At 40.1% G+C, this 20122-nt stretch overlaps 2 protein-coding genes across 9 annotated transcripts in view; one reads left to right on the forward strand and one right to left on the reverse strand.

Moving 5' to 3' along the window:
• Positions 1-3822, reverse strand: part of elp4 (elongator acetyltransferase complex subunit 4) — a 27152-nt gene extending 23330 nt beyond the window's left edge. For all 5 annotated transcript variants that reach the window (XM_026910016.3, XM_026910014.3, XM_053238090.1 and 2 more), the window contains exons 1-3: positions 3651-3822; positions 3306-3341; positions 5-126 (exon numbers count right to left, since the gene is read on the reverse strand). In XM_026910016.3, coding sequence (XP_026765817.1) covers positions 5-126; positions 3306-3341; positions 3651-3822 — 330 coding nt within the window. The remainder of the gene's footprint in view (positions 1-4; positions 127-3305; positions 3342-3650) is intronic.
• On the forward strand, positions 3800-16241 carry immp1l (inner mitochondrial membrane peptidase subunit 1). Of its 4 annotated transcripts, XM_053238091.1 has the most exons (7): positions 4267-4363; positions 10504-10628; positions 11802-11890; positions 12044-12170; positions 12267-12301; positions 13494-13604; positions 16113-16141. In XM_053238091.1, the coding sequence occupies exons 1-6, from the start codon at positions 4348-4350 to the stop codon at positions 13600-13602; spliced, it is 501 nt and encodes a 166-aa protein (XP_053094066.1). In that variant the 5' UTR covers positions 4267-4347; the 3' UTR covers positions 13603-13604; positions 16113-16141. The 4 variants fall into 4 exon arrangements, with proteins under 4 accessions (XP_026765820.1, XP_053094066.1, XP_026765818.1 ...); XM_026910019.3 differs by lacking the exons at positions 4267-4363; positions 12267-12301 and adding an exon at positions 3800-3940 and having other exon boundaries at positions 16113-16241; XM_026910017.3 differs by lacking the exon at positions 12267-12301 and having other exon boundaries at positions 4282-4363; positions 16113-16241.
• Positions 16242-20122: the final 3881 nt, after the last annotated feature.

Consider the following 20122-nt stretch of genomic DNA (forward strand, 5'->3'; position numbering starts at 1 on the left):
TTACCTTTACGATGTCATCAGGGTGATCTTGAGCAGAAGCAACGAAGAGTTCGTGTCCACTCATCACCCCTTCTGCCAGGAAATATTGCAGCAATGCATGTGAGTAACTGTCAGACTCATCCTCTTCTGCAAAACACACACACACAAAATAATAAATCTTATCTCGAAATGCATTTCCTTCAATACACCTAAATCTCTCACCTGGAAGTCACAGCTAGGCCTGTCACAACAACTACTATTGTTGGACGATATATTATCCCAGAAATAATTGCCATAAATGATGATATTGTCATTTTAAAACCATTTTATGCCACTGATATAATGATAATATAATAGCATAACAATGCAAGTATACCCTTTTAAAGAGGAATGAACTTTTATTCAAACATCGGAATTGGAAAGTCAAAACAAACACCAGTTTTTTAAATCGACATTCAACAAGAGGGCGCAACGAACATATACAAACCAAACAGCACCGTGCTATATTGTATACTGCAAAGAACAAACCTTGCTGTTAACAACGTGCATTTAGTTTTAAAATAAAGTGCATAAAATCATAAAATTATTTTAAAAAATAAATAAATAATAAAAAAAAAGGATTCAAACTAGGCTCTCAGGCCAGTGTTAATTTTCACACTGCTTTAGTCATAGTTTTTGTCTTCTGAAAAAAATAGCCTTTAAATTTAGTCAATATTTAGTACAGTACACAGCGACACGAAACGACATTCCTCCAGGACCATGGTGCTACACAAAAGAACACAGAACTACATGAGACTACACAATACTACATAAAGTGCACGTGCAAACATGTGCAAACAGCACAAGATAGTACTCTAACTACTAAAGCAGGACAACAGGAACAGTAAGAGACAGTGCAAAGGGAGTGGCATGATGTTCATTTGAGTGTGTGTGTGTTGTCAGTCCAGTCTCTGGGTACTGAAGAGTCTGAGGGCTTAGGGGAAAAAACTGTTACACAGTCGGGTCGTGAGGGCCCGAATGCTTCGGTAACATTTGCCAGACAGCAGGAGGGTGAAGAGTTTGTGTGAGGGGTGCGTGGGGTCATCCGCAATGCTGGTGGCTTTGTGGATGCAGCGTGTGGTGTAAATGTCTATGATAGAGGGAAAAGAGAAACCGATGATCTTCTCAGCTGTCATCACTATTTGCTGCAGGGTCTTGCAATCTGAGATGGTGCAATTTCCAAAACATGCAGCTGCTCAGGATGCTCTCTATAGTCCCTCTGTAGAATGTGGTGAGGATCGGGGTGGGAGATGGGCTTTTCTTAGCTTTCACAGAAAGTAGAGACGCTGCTGGGCTTTCTTGGTCACGGAGCTGGTGTTGCGGGACCGGGTGAGGTTCTTCGCCAAGGAATTTGGTGCTCTTGACGATCTCCACAGAGGAGCCATTGATGTTCAGCGGAGAGTGGTGGCACAGTGCTCTCCTGAAGTCAGCAGCCTTTTGTTTTGTCCACATTCAGAGACAGGTTGTTGGTTCCGCACCAGTCCGTTAGCAGCTGCACCTCCTCTCTGTATGCTGACTCGTCGTTCTTGCTGATGAGACCCACCGCGGTCGTGTCATCGGCGAACTTGATGATGTGATTCGAGCTGTGCATTGCTACACAGTCGTGAGTCAGCAGAGTGAACAGCAGTGGACTGACCACACAGCCCTGGGGGCCCCAGTGCTCAGTGTGGTGGTGTTGGAGATGCTGCTCCCGATCCAGAGTGACTGAGGTTTACAGTTAATAAAAAAATAGTTTACAGATAACACCCCAAGTTCAGTGCGTTTATTGACCTGCACTCGTCTCACACTGCTGTGTATTTGCACTTTATGTAGTCTTACATGCTCTTCTATGTTGCACCATGGTCCTGGAGAAACATTTAATTCCAATGTATACAAGATATAGAGGAATGACAAAAAGTCAGCTAGCTAAAGGCATCTTATGCTGCATTAACATGTGTTTGTGCAACAATGTAGATATGCTTTTTATGTTCTCAGGCATGGTCCTCCACATGCTAACTGCATCTACAGTGCTCTGTGTCAACCAGACTTCACTGGCAAATGCTAATTGGTTGCTGGAGAGGTGTGTGCTGTTGCCCAGAAATATTTAACTTTCTTCTGCAAGTTTGATCAAGGCTTGCAAAATAAAATTTTTTCCAAATACAATAAAATGTTCCCTCATCATATGTATTACTTAACGTTTTCTACAGTCTGGAGATGTGATCATGGTCCCTAACACCTTTTTGAAAGTGTAGGCTATATAAAAAAAACATAATAGCTCACAACAGAAACTGATAAAAACCCTTTTTAAAAATCTCAGCTTTGAGAGAGCCACACTGTTAGTTTTCTCAGGCTGTTTTGAATAAAATGTCTCATCTATGATAAAATGGACATGTACAGCTATAAATGAACAGAATAAGCAAATAGATTTATTTAGATTTACAGTTGATTTATTTATAGAAAACTGCAATCGTGATATCGTGATATTGTGACATGTGCAAGTGCGAGGCTTTATATTGCCTTCAGCTCTCTCACACATGTTTTCCTTCTAAGGGACTCCCAGTAGACAATGTAGAAGATGTAAACCACAGCAACTCAATAAAAAATTCCATCTATCACTTGATGGGACCATCTTATTGCAGGGAAACAGGTTCCTGGCTCCCACAGACTCACAATTATGAACAATTATATAAACAATGATAAACAATTTTAATGATTTAGGTTAATGGGAAGAAAACATGTGTGTGCTCTACTATTCAAACATTTGTCATTATTAAAACCTTATGACGCATTTTGACTATATTGAGTATATACTGGTCCTGATATCCACTCATGCTGTCTGATTTGTGAGAATTTTGCCAATGCAAAATCAGTCCAAGATGCAAAAGAGGACTCAGATTCTTTGGTCTAACTAATAAAGAGTGAAATTCAAGTACTTTGTGTTCAGGTGTGGAACCTTTTAAAGTACCTTTCCTTTTCACAGTTTATGCACTTAAAGCCATTTTCAAGATATGATAAAAGGTGTTTTCACTGGGAAAGCTTAGTAGTATATGTCGAGGAAAAGGTGTGATTTTTCTAACAGAAACCCATCATCGCAATACAGGCAATCCTGTATAAGTATGTGTTGGGAAAGCGACACATGCACTTGCCAAAAATACGGACAGCCCCAGGTTAGGATTTGTTCTCGAGCCATGCTGTTGAGAAGCGCTAGTTGACCCAGAATTATTCTAGGAGAACAAGGATTTGTTTTTGATGGACACTTTAAAGCACTTGTTTCATAGAGACTGTGAGGTGTATGAGTGAGATCTTACCAATAAGCAGCAGGCTTCCCACTGCCAGTCCTCCTCCTAATGAAATAAGAAACGTCAAGACAAGTCATTATATCTAGAAGAATCAGTAAAATAATAAGAAAAGATATCGTTTAACACTTTTTAAATAAAAATATAGGTTACCTCTTCTCTATCAACTTACAGTCCAGTTATTTATGCTAACTGTATACGGACGTAGATTTTCAATATATTCCGCTTTTGATCCTGTCCCAATGGCAGCAGCTATCGTCCCACAGCAGGGTTTTATTACATTAAACTTTATGTGCCGTGTTTTAAATGTGACTTTCACAGTCGCTGTGCGGAACCGTTAATGTGAAGCCGACTCACCGAGAGCGCAGTCCAGTGACGGTACACCGGTAGAGATGATGAGCTGCCCGGTATGAACGGACGGTTTAGTACCAGGAATCTGAATCAATTTACTGCGCGATTTTTTCTGAAAACTGGTAGCGCTTCCCGATAAACGAATCCCTTTAGTCGCGCTCTCCATGGGCGCCGCCATGCCTGATAGAGGAAAACAGATGACGTATAATGGCGCCGCCAATCAGAGCATTACGTTCGCGAGTTCAAAGGTCATAGCAGACGGACATGAATAAAATATTCCAGCTATAACTAAAAAGGTAAGGTTATTATACGAATACTGCTTCTAATGTGTACATTCGTGTTTTAAAGGGCGTGAATAAGTGTAACTTTATATAAATATATAAATAAAGATATAGAAAGTGTTGTAGGAGGAGATGTTGGCGGTGTGTGCAGGAGCTCAGTTCTTTTTCGCTTCGAAACGAAAACAAGAAAACAGGTTTTATTTTATTTTATTTCTGTTTGTCTTGGTACATACTGAAATGGGAAATTAGTTCTTTTTTCCCCCGTAAATTCATTTTAAAAATAAAGTTTTGACTTTATTAAAAAAAAAAATTAAAGAACACTTTCGCATTCTTCTCAGTACGGTTCCTGTGTTTCCGGTTCATTCACCACAATCATAACTGCGGTGTTTACACTCGGGGTCTGCAGGAGGTTTCAAAGATAAATGCCAGTGACATTCAGTCTGTCGATTTTTGTTTACTATGATAAGAGTGTTAGTAGCTTACTAATTGATTAATAATAATAATAATAATAATAATAATACAGGAGACTACATATATTTACATAAAGTGCACAGTGTAAAAATGTGCAGACAGCAAAAGACAGTACAAAACTACCAAAACAAGACAATAGGCACAATAAGTTACAGTGCAGCGCCGACTAGCACACAGTTCTAGTAGAAGTTGAATCAGACGACAGTAGTGCAAAAGAGTAACAATACAAGTAGCTGTAAATGTAAACATAAGGAGTAGCAGCCAGGTAGAGAGTATAAAGATAATATACAGTATATAATAAACATTTGTAGCAGCAGAAATTGAATACGGAGATGTGTAAAAAATTGCAAAGAGGATGGGGTGATGTTCAGTTGAGTGTGTGTGTGTTTTCAGTCCAGTCTCTAAGTGTTGAGGTGTCTGATGGCTTGGGGGAAGAAACTGTTGCACAGTCTGGCTGTGAGAGTGAAGAGTTTGTGTGAGGGGGTGCGGCTCTGCGGATGCAGCGTGAGGAGTAAGTGTCTGGTGATGGAGGGTAGAGAGACCCTGATGATCTTCTCAGCTGTCCACACTATATGCTGCAGGGTCTCGCGATCCGAGATGGTGCAATTCCCAAACCAGGCAGTGATGCAGCTGCACAGGATACTCTCGATAGTCCCTATGTAGAACATGGTGAGGAGATGGGGGGTGGGAGATGGGCTTTCCTCAGCCTTCGCAGAAAGTAGAGACGCTGCTGGGCTTTTTTTTTTATGGAGCTGGTGTTGAGGGACCATGTGAGGTTCTCTGCCAGGTGAACACCAAGAAATTTGGTGCTCTTGACGATCTCCATGGAGGAGCCGCCAATAGAGAGTGGTCGCGCCGTGCTCTCCTGAAGTCAACAGCCATCTCTTTAGTTTTGTCCACGTTCAGAGACAGGTTGTTGGCTCTGCACCAGTCCGTTAGCCGCTGCACCTCCTCTCTGTATACTGACTCGTCATTCTTGCTGATGAGACCCACCGCGGTCGTGTCATCGGCGAACTTGATGATGTGATTCGAGCTGTGCGTTGCTACACAGTCATGAGTCAGCAGAGTGAACAGCAATGGACTGAGCACACAGCCCTGGGGGGCCCCAGTGCTCAGTGTGGTGGTGTTGGAGATGCTGTTCCCGATCCGGACTGACTGAGGTCTCCCGGTCAGGAAGTCCAGGATCCAGTTGCAGAGGGAGGTGTTCAGTCCCAGCAGGTTCAGCAGGTTCAGCTTTCCAATCAGGTGCTGAGGAATGATTGTGGTGAATGCTGAACTAAAGTCTATGAACAACATTCGAACATATGTGTCTTTTTTGTCCAGGTGGGTGAGGGCCAGATGGAGGGTGGTGGTGATGGCGTCATCCGTTGAGCGGTTGGGACAGTATGCGAATTGCAGGGAGTCCAGTGAGGGGGGCAGCAGGGTCTTGATGTGCCTCTTGGCGAGCCTCTCAAAGCACTTTCTGATGATGGGTGTGAGTTCAACGGGACGGTAGTCGTTGAGGCAGGACACTGGAAACTTTTAACACAGGGACGATGGTGGTGGCCTTGAAGCACATTGGAATGACGGCGCTCCTCAGGGAGGTGTTGAAGATGTCCGTGTAAGCATCCACAAGCTGGTCTGCACATCCTCTGAGCACTCTGCCAGGAATGTCATTGGGACACTGGTCATTGGGAGGAGGGGTGGTCTTCCTCGCCATCGCGTCATTCTGCACCTCAAACCAAGCGTAGAAGTTGTACCCAGCACGAGTAAGCTTTTTTGTACCCACCGATACCAAGTCCAATACTGTTTGCTGGGTCTTCATATGAGCTCCAGGCAACTCCAGCATTTAGTTATCAGTTACAGTGTTGTGAAAAAGAATTTGCCCCTTTCTTTTTTGGCATAGTTCTCATACTTAATTGTTTTAGATCTTCAAACAAAATTTAATATAAGACAAAACACTAATTAATTTATAGGAAAAATGTTTTCCAATACCAGCTGGCCCTGTGTGAAAAAGTAATTGTCCCCTAAGTTACTTAATCAAACAATTAGCCAAATTTAATTGATAATTGGGTTCAGTTAGATGAGACACACCCAGGTTTGATTACTGCAAGCCCTTTTGAATGAAAACATCAATTAAATAGAATCTATCTTGCAGTGTGAAACAAGCAAAAAGGTTTCAACATGCAGCACGCTATGCCATGATCAAAAGAAATTCTGCAAGAATTGAGAAAGAAAGTTATTTAAATATTTCCATCAGGAAAGGGTTACAAAGACACTTCTAAGGCTCTGGGACTCCAGCAACCGCAGCGAGAGCCATTATCTCCAAATGGAGAAAACTTGGAACAGTGGTTAATCTTCCCAGAAGAGATCCTGTACATACTTTGTAAGCTCTTTGTGGACCATGGCTTCAGCAGTCAGACGAAGCCAAGAAGAAAATCCTAGAGAAACAGCTGTATATCTTTAACATCTTTATTTGGGGTTAATCAGAATAATTTCAGTGATGACAGCTGTATGATAATTACTTTTGAACATGAGACTGAATGTGATCAGTTCATTATGAACACAACCACACCCCCAATTATAAAAGGGTGTGCACACTTATGCATCCAGGTTATTGTAACTTTTTTATTTTTCCTAATTTTCCCTACAATGTTTCTGATTGTTTTTTACTTAATTTTTATACAATGTAATTTCAAAGGTTCTGGAAAAAGATGGAAAAAGTTCTGAAATTATTTATCTTGGTTTCATTTTTTTTATCACAAAAACCTGCCATTTTAACAGGGGTGTTTAGACTTTTTTAATCCTTTGTAAACCAAGGCAGCTAACACTAGCTATATTTCATATCAATTTACTATTGACTGTATGACCTTAGCTAAGGCTTGAATCAAGTTAGCCAGTCTCTCCTTTTTAAACGAACTCCACTGACAGAACGAGCGGAGCAAAAAAGCGCACTTCTCCATTCATTTGGGTAACATACTGCAGGTGTCAGAGCTAAATGAAAATCATAGAACACAGCAGAGATTTGTTCCTCAGATGGTGACCAAATAAAGACTTCAAAACTGCAACATGGGAGTCAATAGACCATGTTGTCCACCATGTTGTCCTCTGAGAGTCATTCATTTTGAGGGGCTTGATTTGAGGTTTTGTTACAAGGGAAGAAAATAGTGAAAGGAGGAAGAGGATTGAATATTGTTGTGATAGGAGATTCAGTTCTAGCAACTGGAGACTCAGGAGGATATCTTTCTCATCTCATTTTCCATGGAGTTTGGTGTGCAGTAGATGACAATAAGGTTAGTGTGTATAATAATAATGTGGAATTTAATGGATGGATATGAAAAAGAGCAGTGTGGCATTTCTGGGATAGAAGCAGACCTCTGCCTCTACCTCCACCAGTCTCTTGTTGAGATGCAAGAATGCAAACAGCTACAGTTACTGTGTTTTCTTGAGTTATCCATGTTTCTGTCAGGGCCTGGAAGTACATGAAGAGACTCCAAGGCTGAAATTAAGTCAGTTTTGTAGACAACACATTCAGGAAGTTTAGAGCCCAGCTGTGACCACTGTCTAAGACTGAGTGACAAAAATGTAGCTGAGTCTGTAGCAGACAATCTTTAGATAAATTAGAGGTTTCAGGGGGAGCTGGGTGACTAAAACTCAGATGTGTGTGAACTGTATAGCACTATATAACTCAGCCTGCTTTACATTTTAATAGTGTAGAACAACAGAAAGAGTTAAATTTCATATTTAACCTGTAATCAATCAATTTATTACACTTTAAGATCTAGTACTTGCTCAAGGCTTGCTCAATGTATGCAGAGTCAACAAAAAGAAATGTGGCAAAGCAGGCTTCTTTTTTATGCACCTAAAAAAACAGTGATTTACCATTTGAGATCAGGCAGGCAGTATACAAGTTTATAAGTAAGGTTTTATAAAGTCTGATTTTTATTATTTCTTATTTATATTGTTTTACAAACCTGTTCAAGCCTAGTTTTTTAGCTGATCATAGTATGTCCCTACTTAAAGAGTGACTTACATTTATCTTTGTAAGCACTGGGATTTGAACTCATAACTTTGCAATCAGCAGTCCAATGTCATAATCACTGAACCACGTTTTCCCCTATTGGAGTCTTATGATTTCTTTGATTGTCTTTTGCCATATCATTGTGAAGACCTTTGAGCTACATTTCATGTGTGAAAGATGTTATACTGTGTGTAATGTGAGAGTGTGTCTAATGTGAGACTGTTCTACAGTAGTGGTTGATGTTACAGGGTATTCAATTCAATTCAATTCAATTTTATTTGTATAGCGCTTTTAACAATGGACATTGTCACAAAGCAGCTTTACAGAAATAAATGGATTCACAAAAATATATTGTAAATATTTAAATTTATCACTGTGAATTTATCCCTAATGAGCAAGCCAGTGGCGACGGTGGCAAGGAAAAACTCCCCGAGATGATATGAGGAAGAAACCTTGAGAGGAACCAGGCTCAAAAGGGAACCCATCCTCATCTGGGTGCAACGGGTAGTGCAATTATAAATAAATCCCTTCTATTGTGTACTATATGGACAAATAGTGCAATTGTGCAACCAATAAATTCATCACAGTATTTGCAAGAGGTCCGGCTGGTTAAAATCTATCCACTGTCCACTGATGGAGTCCTGAGTACGAAGCTGCTCGTGGCAACTGCAGCCCCAAAGCCACTACAGCTATCGCAGTCCCAAGCCATTACAGTACAGCTCCCCATATGTGATCCCCAAGCCATCTCCACAGCCCCCAGGTGGCACCATCCCCAGCAATCCAAACAGTTCTTCAGGCAGTCCATATGGGGCCACCCCCAGCAGCAGCGAGCGAACTCAACCGATGAGAACTCCAACCAGAAGTAGGGCATCAGGATGGGTCAGGCAGCGAGGAGGAGCAGAAGGGGTCAGGATCACTGGCATCACTGGCATCTCAGAAGTAGCATGTGTAGCTCGACAGAGAGTGAGGGAGAGAGAGAGATGGAGAGAAAGGAAGAGATTGTTAGGTGAGCTTTTGTCCTCTAATGGTTAAGCACGATGTACTTTGCATGCAGAGTGCAAGCAGGGACTCCGGCAAGACTAGCTATGACAGCATAACTGAAAGGGAGAGCCAGAAGCTAACACAGACATGAGGGCACCCTGGGACATAAGGCAGCCAGCCACTCCACCGTCGACAAACCTGAGTGAACGTGTGAGAGTGGGGGGGCGACAGCATCCAAACATCCCATTTCACCACAACACTCTATGCCTGTGAAACCCTCCAGACCTGCCCCTGTACCTAAGAAAACTATTCACAAAAGGCTTGACTAAACAAATATGTTTTCAGCCTAGACTTAAACACTGAGACTGTGTCTGAGCCCCGAACACTAAGTGGAAGGCTGTTCCATAACTGTGGGGCTTTGTATGAGAAAGCTCTACCCCCAGCTGTAGCCCGCATTATTCGAGGTACCAACAAATAGCCTGCATCTTTTGATCTGAGTAGGCGTGACGGATCATAAAAGACCAAAAGTTCGCTCAGGTACTGTGGCGCGAGACCATTTAGTGCTTTATAGGTCAATAGTAGTATTTTATAATCAATACGAAATTTGATTGGGAGCCAATGCAGTGTGGATAAGATAGGCGTGATGTGGTCATATCTTCTGGTTCTAGTAAGGACTCTCGCTGCTGCATTCTGGACTAACTGGAGCTTGTTTATGCTCCTACTGGAACATCCAGACAGCAAGGCATTACAATAATCCAACCTAGAGGTAACAAAAGCATGAACTAATTTTTCTGCATAGTGTAGTGACAATATATTTCTTATTTTAGCAATATTTCTGAGATGAAAGAAAGCAATCCTAGTTATATTATCTACATGAGCTTCAAAAGAAAGACTAGAGTCGATAATCACACCAAGGTCTTTTACTGCTGCACATGATGAAACAGAAAGGTCATCCAGAGTTATTATGTAATCAGAAAGCTTACTTCTAGCTGCATGTGGTCCTAGTACAAGTACTTCTGTCTTGTCAGAATTAAGTAAGAGAAAGTTAATAAGCATCCAGTTTCTAATGTCTTTTACACATTCCTCAACTTTATTAAGCTGGTGTCTGTCATCTGGCTTGCTACAGGTGTTTTGCAGGGGTGTGTGATGTCACAGCGTTTGTTCAGCAAGGTGTTGGGTTTTATCGGCTACACTGTTCAGTATGGCTGCATCGCTCACTGCACATTTGAGTACATTGGAGAGTTTGTCATGGTGAGTTCACTGAACATCAATTACATCTGTTTTCCTAACTCACAATACACATAAAGTTAAACATAATCACATAAACAACTCATACAGGCCTCCCAGCCAAGGTATACATAAAATTCCAAATAACCATTTTTGTTGCCATAAAAAAAACATATGTCTTAGTACAAGCAAAACAGTTTGTAATTCGTCACCTGCTATCTAAGTCATAGCCCTCCTAGAGCAGTACAGACTTTATACTCCCCACCAGACCCAATTTTATTCTGCTATGTCTGTAGCAAATGAATGACTGTGTCCTTAGCCACAGCGACCGTGGCTTAAGTAACTCGTAGCTGACCTACTTCAATCAGAAGATTGAGATTAGAGCTTCCTTTCTCCTCTGCAAGTTTTGAGTCAAATATGAGCCAAATGCCACAGCCCAAGAATGCTACTACCCGGATACTACGTAATACGGTAACAACATGACTTTGTGGTAAAGGTCTTGACAAGAATCATGGTGAATCAAATATTCGCATTATTGTGTATACTTTAGTAATAATAATTTGAAAAGGTGGTCTCTTGGTCCCAACTAACACACTGTCAGCTGATTTTGAGGTAAATAGGAAAAGAGCAAACACTCAGACTGACAGCAGACTGACATATGTAAATATATATGATTCGTATGGGATTGTCCTGGGTACTGCAGGCCTATATGGTGAATTTCTAAGTTTCTCTCCATACCGATTTTGTTAAAGTAATATGTGATGACTGCTCCTGACTATAATTTTTGTGCTTTGTAATGTGTGTATCAACAGAGCAAATAGGCATTAGATTTAAATAAACAAGTCTTATCATTAAATGAACAAGAACATTTAATAGCATCTGACTTCAGTGCCTTTCATGCAGCTTGTATTTGGTTTGCATTCAGATTTTAACCACATGCATTTACACTTGTAGTCAAATGTGTCTCTGTTCAGACTGAAGTACATTAGTTATATTGCATGCTAATATGCAAATTAGTTCATTACATTTTAAATCCAGCTTCTAGTGTTCCTTGTTTTTAGTTTTTTTATGAATAAATGGTTTCCAATTCAAAATTTGCGACTTTTTGTGATGCTAACATTTCATTTTGAACACAGCCAGTCAAACAAAGTGGGTCTTGTGGTAATGTTTGCGTGTGTGTGTTAATTCCACGTGCAGTGTTCAGGACCGTCAATGGAGCCAACCATCACCGATCACGACGTTGTTTTTTCAGAACGCCTCAGCAGACATTTGTATCGCATAGAGAAGTGAGTGTAGTTTGCTTGCTCAGAGTGGAGTCTGTGTGTGTGTGTGTGTGTGTGTGTGTGTGTTTTGCTATAAAATATATAGATGGCCTTAGACTGCTAACTAGTGAACTGTCAGTTTCCATAAGTATGTGTGTTTGAATTTTAAAATTTCAGAGGGGACATTGTGATTGCTAAGAGCCCATTTGACCCAAACATGAACATCTGTAAACGAGTTATTGGACTGGAAGGAGATAAAGTGTGCACCAGTGGACCATCGGATACATTTAAGACACACACTTTTGTAAGTATAAACTGTATCTGTGTCAATATGTACTGTGTTCTTGACTATGTAATACCTGGAAGTTTGTGTTGAACATGACTGTTTTGCACTCAACAGAATCAATCACAGCATGGGTCCTCACATCAACGGAGGTTTGGCTTTATACAGCAGTAAAGCACAGAAACCACCATACATCAATTCACATGTGTCTCCCTGTGAAATACATATACATATATATATATATATATATATATATATATATATATATATATATATATATATATATATATATATATATACACATATATAGTTCTGTGCAAAAGTCTTAGGCACATGGAAAGAAATGCTGTAGAGCTAAAATGCCTTCAAAAATAATGAAATTAAATGTTTCTACGTTAAAAAAAAATACTATAAAGAGCAGTAAACAGTAATAATATAATAATAATATAATATAATAATATATAATAAGTCAATATTTGGTGTGACGATCCTTCGCTTTAAAAAAAATAGTATTCTCAGGTGCAGTGTGTGCAGTTTTATAAGGAAATGAGCTGTAAGTGTTACTGAGCATCTTGCAGAAGCAGCCACAGTTCTTCTGGAGACTTTGACTGTCGACTCGCTTCTTATTTCTGCAGCGAAACCCAGCAGCCTTCATTATGTTTTTATCTGAAAAGTGTCTCTTATGGAATCTGCTGCTTTCTTTACTGACATACAAACATTTTCTGTAAAGTTTCATTTTGTGCTGGAAAACTAATGTTTGGAATATAAAATGTTTTTGTACTGAATCAATAATGTAGAAGTCAGAAAATAAACATCTATAACAAAGATTGTACTAAAAAAAAAAAGGGGGGGGGGGGGGGGGGGTGCCAAGACTTTTGCACAGTATTGTATATTTGGGGTGGAAATTTTGCTGAGACCTTGCAACCTTTCACACCATAACTCATTAGCTGTATTGGCCAGAGTGTTTAATTTTGTCACACACTAATGCACAGTGTTTTTTTCAGTATATGCTGCTGAACGGAGTCTGAATGGATCACACAAACAATGTGTCATTATAAAAGTACAATGATTCAAACTTATAATAATGTTGAATGTTTTAATCAATTGAAAATTGACTCAATTGGAACCTAATACACATATTCAGGCAATGCTTATTTTTTCTGTATTCGAAACTGTATGCAACTAAATCGTATCAAGAGACCTCAGTATTGTATTACATTTTAATTTTAATTAAGAGATGAAGATAGCTGATGTTTTATCCATATTAATGGTGCAGATTGGATGAGTATAACATTTTCTCATTTCATGACCATATGTGTGTCTGTGTGTATGTGTGTGTGTTAGGTACCAAGAGGTCATGTGTGGCTGGAAGGTGATAATTTGCAGAACTCTACAGACTCACGATGTTACGGCCCTGTTCCCTATGGACTCATACAAGGACGAGTGTGTTTAAAGGTATAACCCAGGACTGCAAATTGCACAACACTATATCAAAGTGACTGATATTATTTAGAGGTGCCAACGTGTAGGCTTTACCTATAGCATCTGTGATTTTTGACATCTTGCCAGGGTGATACAGGAGCAACCTGAAAACTATGATTTTCTGTTTTTTCAGCTAACCGAGCAAACAAACCTTAAATCACTTAAGTAAATTTTCTATGTGCACCATTCACATAATGCTGATGACCTGGGGGTAGTTCATGCTTCCGAGACAGGATTTCTCAATGGCGTACTGACTATCACATGTAAACGCAAACACTTGCCTTTAAACCCCAAAAATTCAGGGATAGAAAACAAGTGTATTTTGATATGAATTCAAAAGACTATTTAAACATGAAAAATAAAAAGGACTATGATATATGAATGAGAAGCATTGAAATAAATCTAATATGAGTCTATTGCTATATGGTATATTGCTAATATATTGCTGCAAGAATGGTCCTAGTAGTAATTATCACATCACTGCAAATTTGGTTTAATTTAACAATATGGCCTCCAACCACCTTATTTGGAATTGCATAAGATACTACTTCATGGTCATGAAATTGCAATGTGCGTGGCATGTAGGTTATTTAATCATGCTTTTAATTCATTATTTTGAGTTGTTAAATTATTAAAATAATGTTTCTGTTAATTCAATGCACTCTCCTGTAGGAAAAAAAAGCATATTGGTGGTTTAAAGGATAAGCTGACCATGGTCTCATCTGCTACACTGATATCCTCCGATAGCCTCATTTTCATGGACTTTAAAGGGGCGATATTATTAATGGATTAATAGTGCCATATTTGTGTACTGTATTTAATATTGGTCTCGAATGGCTTTCCATAGTTTTTCTGAGACATTGAGGTTACAACAAACTATCAGACACTTGGGCTTAATAGATCTGAATATTGAGGTGGGCAATTTCGTATTAAATCCTCACTACACATACTTAACTCAGCTCTGCATATGACCAAATAAGTTTAAAAGGACAACTGGGAACTGTAGCAATCATAAAAACTCTGTGGATTGGTGGATTTTTCTCCATTTACCTTTGCAGAAAGCAAGAGTGCTGCCCAAGTTGAAAGCATGTGAGATGAAAGGGGAAGGGGCGGGGCTTCCAGGCGGTGTCTGTTAATATTCGCGAGTGGCAAGTCTGGATATACAGTATAATTGTAGTAAATATCACTGGATATCATAGCAACAGAAAAGCGGTCGCCCTATCATCCAGAGATTGCAAGTTTGAATCCTCCGTGGCCGGGAGTCCAAGAAAGCAAAATTGGCCGTGATCTCAGGGAGAGAGGGTGACATACTCTCTCCCCTATCAATCAATCACAGCAACACTAGCCAACCATGGGCATCTGTGAGCTCATGCATGCAGATGTGGGTGGGTAGTGCTTTCCTCTGTGTGTGTTATGCCGCCCCCTGACATGGAATGAGCAGCAGTTCAAAAAGATGCGGTCACCTGGCTTCACATGTCTCAGAGGAAGCATGTGATAGCCATCGCCTTCCCTGGTTGGTAGCTGTCGGGTGATAGGGGAGACCTAACTGAAAGGTAGGAATTGGCCATGGCTAAAATTAGGGAGAAAATCAGGAAAAAAAAAAAAATCCATCACTGCTAGAAAAAATGTAGTTAAAGTAGAGATTTAACAGAGTGGTACGGTGATGCACGGGGTAGCATTACTGCCTCACAGGTTAATCACGACGTCAGATCTGTGCAGGGCTGGGCATGTTTTCATATGCTCTCTAATGTAAGCCAGTTAGCTTGCTATTGTTGAACAGCAAACAGTAGCAAGCTACCCTGCTAATGGTAGAAAGCTAGCTGAAGCACATGCTCTGGTGGAAGGCAATAGGTTCACTCTTTCATCTACAGTAGTTCTTGAGACTTGTGACAGTCACACTGTAAAATAATTTTCATACTAAACCACTCCCATTACCTTTTGGTACGGAGCATGCTGTTCTGGGGTGCAGCCTTGAATACTCCCTGAATGTGCACTGATTTGTGACTCTACCATCAGATTGTAACAATGCGGAGCACAACCCACATACATTAAAAAAAAAAAAAAAAATTAAAATGTTTTTCTTTAAGTTACTTGCAATAACGTTGTTCTACCAGTGTGGTCCCTAAATTATATTTTTAATTTAATGTTACATAGCTTGCTAGCAAATTTTCCTAGGTACTTTAGATAGCTACTGCTGTAGAGACAATGTTTAAGTTAAATAGTTGGTTAATGTTGGCACACTAATTTGTTTTGGTAGTTTGATTAGCCTAGCTAACATTATTTAGATTATATTGTACTTGTATTTTTTGCCAAGCAGTACATCAAACTAAACACAAAGTGAACAATATGAATGCCTGTATATTAAAATATTTGTATAGCCCATGACCTGCCATGCATATGAGTAAACAAAACATGGCAGTGGGTGGAGTTACAGTACTTCCTTCTCAGCAGTATTCATGCTTTTGTGTATTTATGTTGCAGCTGTGGCCTCCACACAGTGTCGGTGTGCTAAACGAGAGTCCTAATGCCGGCCGCATTTTGCGCACTGAATAACAGCAACTGCAATGATTTCTCCTTCACATGCTTTTAAAATAAACTTGTGTTCAGGACTGTGAGTGCATGTCTTCATTTTACTGACTATGTTAAATGATGACTTGATCTCAGGTGCCACGCTGTGCATGTTATGTGCCTGTTAGTTTTAGAGGTGGAGCAGACATGATCCATAAAACCACACAGCCTTATTTTATCATTATCATGTTAACAACTGAATTTCTTCATGCACAATATAATGCAATAGAAGGGATCACCATACCATATAGTGTATAATCAAAATCTTACTCAATTAAAAGTGGAAGTATGATACCAAAAATATACTGCAGTTAAAGTAAATAGGTATTTACATTTAAAAATACTCAAGTAGATAAAAGTAAAAGTAAAGGTTTTAACAAATAAGTGATGTGGCAATTAATTGGTGATCTACAGTTGAAACCAGATATTTACATACACTTCAGAAAAAACACAAACTTTTTTTTCTTTACTGTCAAACATTAAATCAGAGTAACCTTTTTCTGTTTTAGATCAAAAATATTAACATATTTTTTGCATTTGTTAAATGTCAGATTCGAGCGAGGGAGAATTTTTATGTATTTTTTTTTTTTAGCACTTTCATCAAAGTCAGAAGTATACATACACTTCCTTAGTATTTGGTAGAATTGCCCCAAACTGTTTCACTTGGGCCAAATGTTTCGGGTATCCTTCCACAAGCTTTCTACAATAGTTTGCTGGAATTTTGGCCCACTCCTCTTGACAGAACTGGTGTAACTGGGTCAGGTTTGTAGGCCTTTTTGCTCGCACTCGCCTTTTCAGTGCCGCCCACAAATTTTCTATGGGATTGAGATCAGGGCTTTGTGATGGCCTCTCCAATACCTTGACTGTGTTGTCCTTAAGCCACTTTGTAACTAATTTGGAGGTATGCTTGGGGTCATTGTCCATTTGGAAGACCCATTTGCGCCCAAGCTTTAACTTCCTGGCTGATGTCTTCAGATGTTGCTTCAATATATCCACATAATTTTCTTTTCTCATGATGCCATCTATTTTGTGAAGTGCACCAGTCCCTTCTGCAGGAAAGCAGCCCCACAACATTATACTACCACCCCCATACTTCACAGTTGGGATGGTGTTCTGAGGCTTCAAAGCTTCGCCCTTTTCCTCCAAATATACTGTTTATCATTATGGCCGAACAGTTCAATTTTTGTTTCGTCAGACCGCAGGACATGTCTCCAGAAATTAAGATTTTTTTCCCCATGTGCAGCTGCAAACTGTAGTCTGGCTTTTTTATGGTGGTTTTGAAGTAATGGCTTTCTCCTCCCAGAGTAACCTTTCAGCTCATGGTAGTACAGGACTCGTTTTACTGTGGATAATGACACTGTCTTACCAGTTTCAGCCAGCATCTTCACAAGGTCTTTTCCTTTTGTCCTGGGGTTGATTCGTATGATGGTTGTACATTCCCATGTTTTTTTTACTTGCGTATTATTGTCTGAACGGATGAACGTGGGACCTCCAGGCATCTGGAAATTGTACCTAAGGATGAGCCACACTTGTGGAGGTCCACAATTTTTTTCCTGATGTCTTGGTTGATTTCTCTTGATTTTCCCATGATGTCAAAGAAAGAGGCTCTGTGTTTGAGGTGTGCCTTTATACGCATCCACAGGTGTGCCACCAATTAACTCACATGGAATCAATTAACCTATCAGAAGCTTCTTAAGCTAAGAATGGAATCATCTGGAGTTTTCTTTTTGTTTAAAGACATAAACTTAGTGTATGTATACTTCTGACTTTGATGAAAGTGATAAAAAAAATACATACAAATTCTCCCTCGCTCGATTCTGACATTTAACAAATGCAAAAAATATGTTAATATTTATTGATCTAAAACAGAAAAAGTTTACTCTGATTTAATGTTTGACAGTAAAGAAAAAAAAGTTTTCTGAAGTGTATGTAAATATCTGGTTTCAACTGTAAGTCCTTACACAAAGATGAATTATTATGGATTCATTTTACGTTGATTTGAATTTGATTACATTGATATGAATTTGAGTAGAACCCCACATATAATTGGCACCTATAATTAAAAACAGAAGAATCAGTGATATCGCATTACTGACATAAAACAATTTTGACTCTTAGATTCAAGAGGCACCAAGAGGCAAACGTAAACATTTTATAATGAATTATCAAACCTGAATTACATTTAGACAGATCAGTGCCAAATAAAGGTGTAACAACTTCTAAACAAATCAGTAAGTAGCAAAACAATCCATCCTTATTGCAGGAATGACTATAATAACAGAATGAAGACCTTAAAAATGTATTAACACTGCACTAAACTAATTGTAGCTCCTTGTCATTTAAACGTGTGTACCGGGTGTCACAACGGAGAGGCTGAGACAGATGTAATCGCACTTCAAGCAGTTTAATAACCAAGGCAGACAGTACCAAAATGTGAGACAGGCTCAAAGTCAAAACAACAGGCAAGGTGTCAAGTGATTGGCAAACAGAACAACGTAGCAGAGACCAGAATACAAAAACCAGGAAGCAAAACATCATTAAAAAAAACAGGATAGTGATTCGAAAACTTCACACTGATTGAAGGTCTGTTTATGTAGGGTGTGAGCATAATTGGCATGTGTGTAACAGGTGTGTGTGTGATCAAAACTCGGGAGATGATGAACATGGAGCTTGAGTGTTGTGCTGGGGATTGTAGTGCATAGCGGCCATTTTTTGTATGCCGCAGAATGTTCTGGGAAGTTGAGTTTGAGGAAGGAGTCGAGCTGACAGAGACATCAAATCCCCCCATCCCCCACCCACCCCCTCATCGTCATGGGCCCAGGCATTCAGGGTGGCTGATATGGAATTCCCAGCACAGGTTGGGGTTGAGGATGTCATGTGCATGTATCCAGCATTGGAATGACTGTAACCCTCCCAATCGATAAGGTACTCTAATTTGTCGTTTTTGCGATGAGAATTGAGTATCATTTTGACTAGATATATAGGCTGGCCTTCAATTTCAAGGGGAGGTGTGTCAGTGGCTAGGGGTCCTGGTATCATGGGTTTCAAGTGGGTAACACGGAACGAAAGAGCTATGCAGCGGTGACGTGGCTGGTCTAGTTTTTATGTAACTTCATTTATTTGTTTCAGGATTTTTAAAGGGCCGATGCACCAGGGGCTTAATTTCTGGCAGGCTTGGGGTTGATGGAAGTCCTTGGTGGATAACCAGACTCTGTCCCTGGGTTGGTAGTGGGGGTTTTTCCTTGGTGCCAGTCAGCAGTTTCTTTATTGGACTGGGCTACGTTCCAAATGCTGATGGGTACTTTCCCACACTTGTTCTCTTCTTTGGAACCAGTCATCTACTCCTGGTGAATTGGTTGGATTGGTTGGGTTAGGGTTCCTGGGAAATAGTGGGGGCTGGTATCTGAGCACTGACTGAAAGGGAGTCAGCTGGGTGGCTGAGTGTAGTAATGAGTTTTGAGTTTTGTGCAAGGCAGAAACCAGGACCAATCCTCCTGGTTGTTAGCACAGAATGTTCTTAAGAAGCAGTCAATCTCCTGGTTGGCCCTCTCCACCTGTCCATTGGTCTTCTGGTGGTATCCAGACAGTTATGCCCAAACTCTAGAGGTGAATTGGGTGCCTCGGTAACTGACAATGTCCCCAGGAATCCCAAAATACCTGAATACATGGTCAAAGAGGATTTCAGCTGTGGCGAAAGCAGTGGGTAACCTGGGCAGAGAAATGAGGCGGAGTGACTTTGAGAACCGGTCGACAATGACCAGGATGGTGGTGTGACCTTGGGATTCCGGAAGATCAGAATTGAAGCAATGTGTGACCAGGGCCTCTGTAGTAAGGGTAGTGGCTCATAGCAGGTGGTAAGTACTTTGGGTCCCTGGTTGACCAGTGGCTATGAAGTTGTCTGCCCATTTCATGATTTGAGTTCG

This window comes from Pangasianodon hypophthalmus, chromosome 11 (assembly GCF_027358585.1).
Source record: "Pangasianodon hypophthalmus isolate fPanHyp1 chromosome 11, fPanHyp1.pri, whole genome shotgun sequence".
Lineage (NCBI taxonomy): Eukaryota > Metazoa > Chordata > Actinopteri > Siluriformes > Pangasiidae > Pangasianodon > Pangasianodon hypophthalmus.

What these genes read in the sequence shown, in the direction of transcription:
- immp1l (XM_026910017.3), top strand. An exon ending in ACATTGGAGAGTTTGTCATG is followed by an intron (nt 10,629 to 11,801) that starts GTGAGTTCACTG and finishes TTCCACGTGCAG; the next exon opens with TGTTCAGGACCGTCAATGGA. An exon ending in AAGGACGAGTGTGTTTAAAG is followed by an intron (nt 13,605 to 16,112) that starts GTATAACCCAGG and finishes TTTATGTTGCAG; the next exon opens with CTGTGGCCTCCACACAGTGT.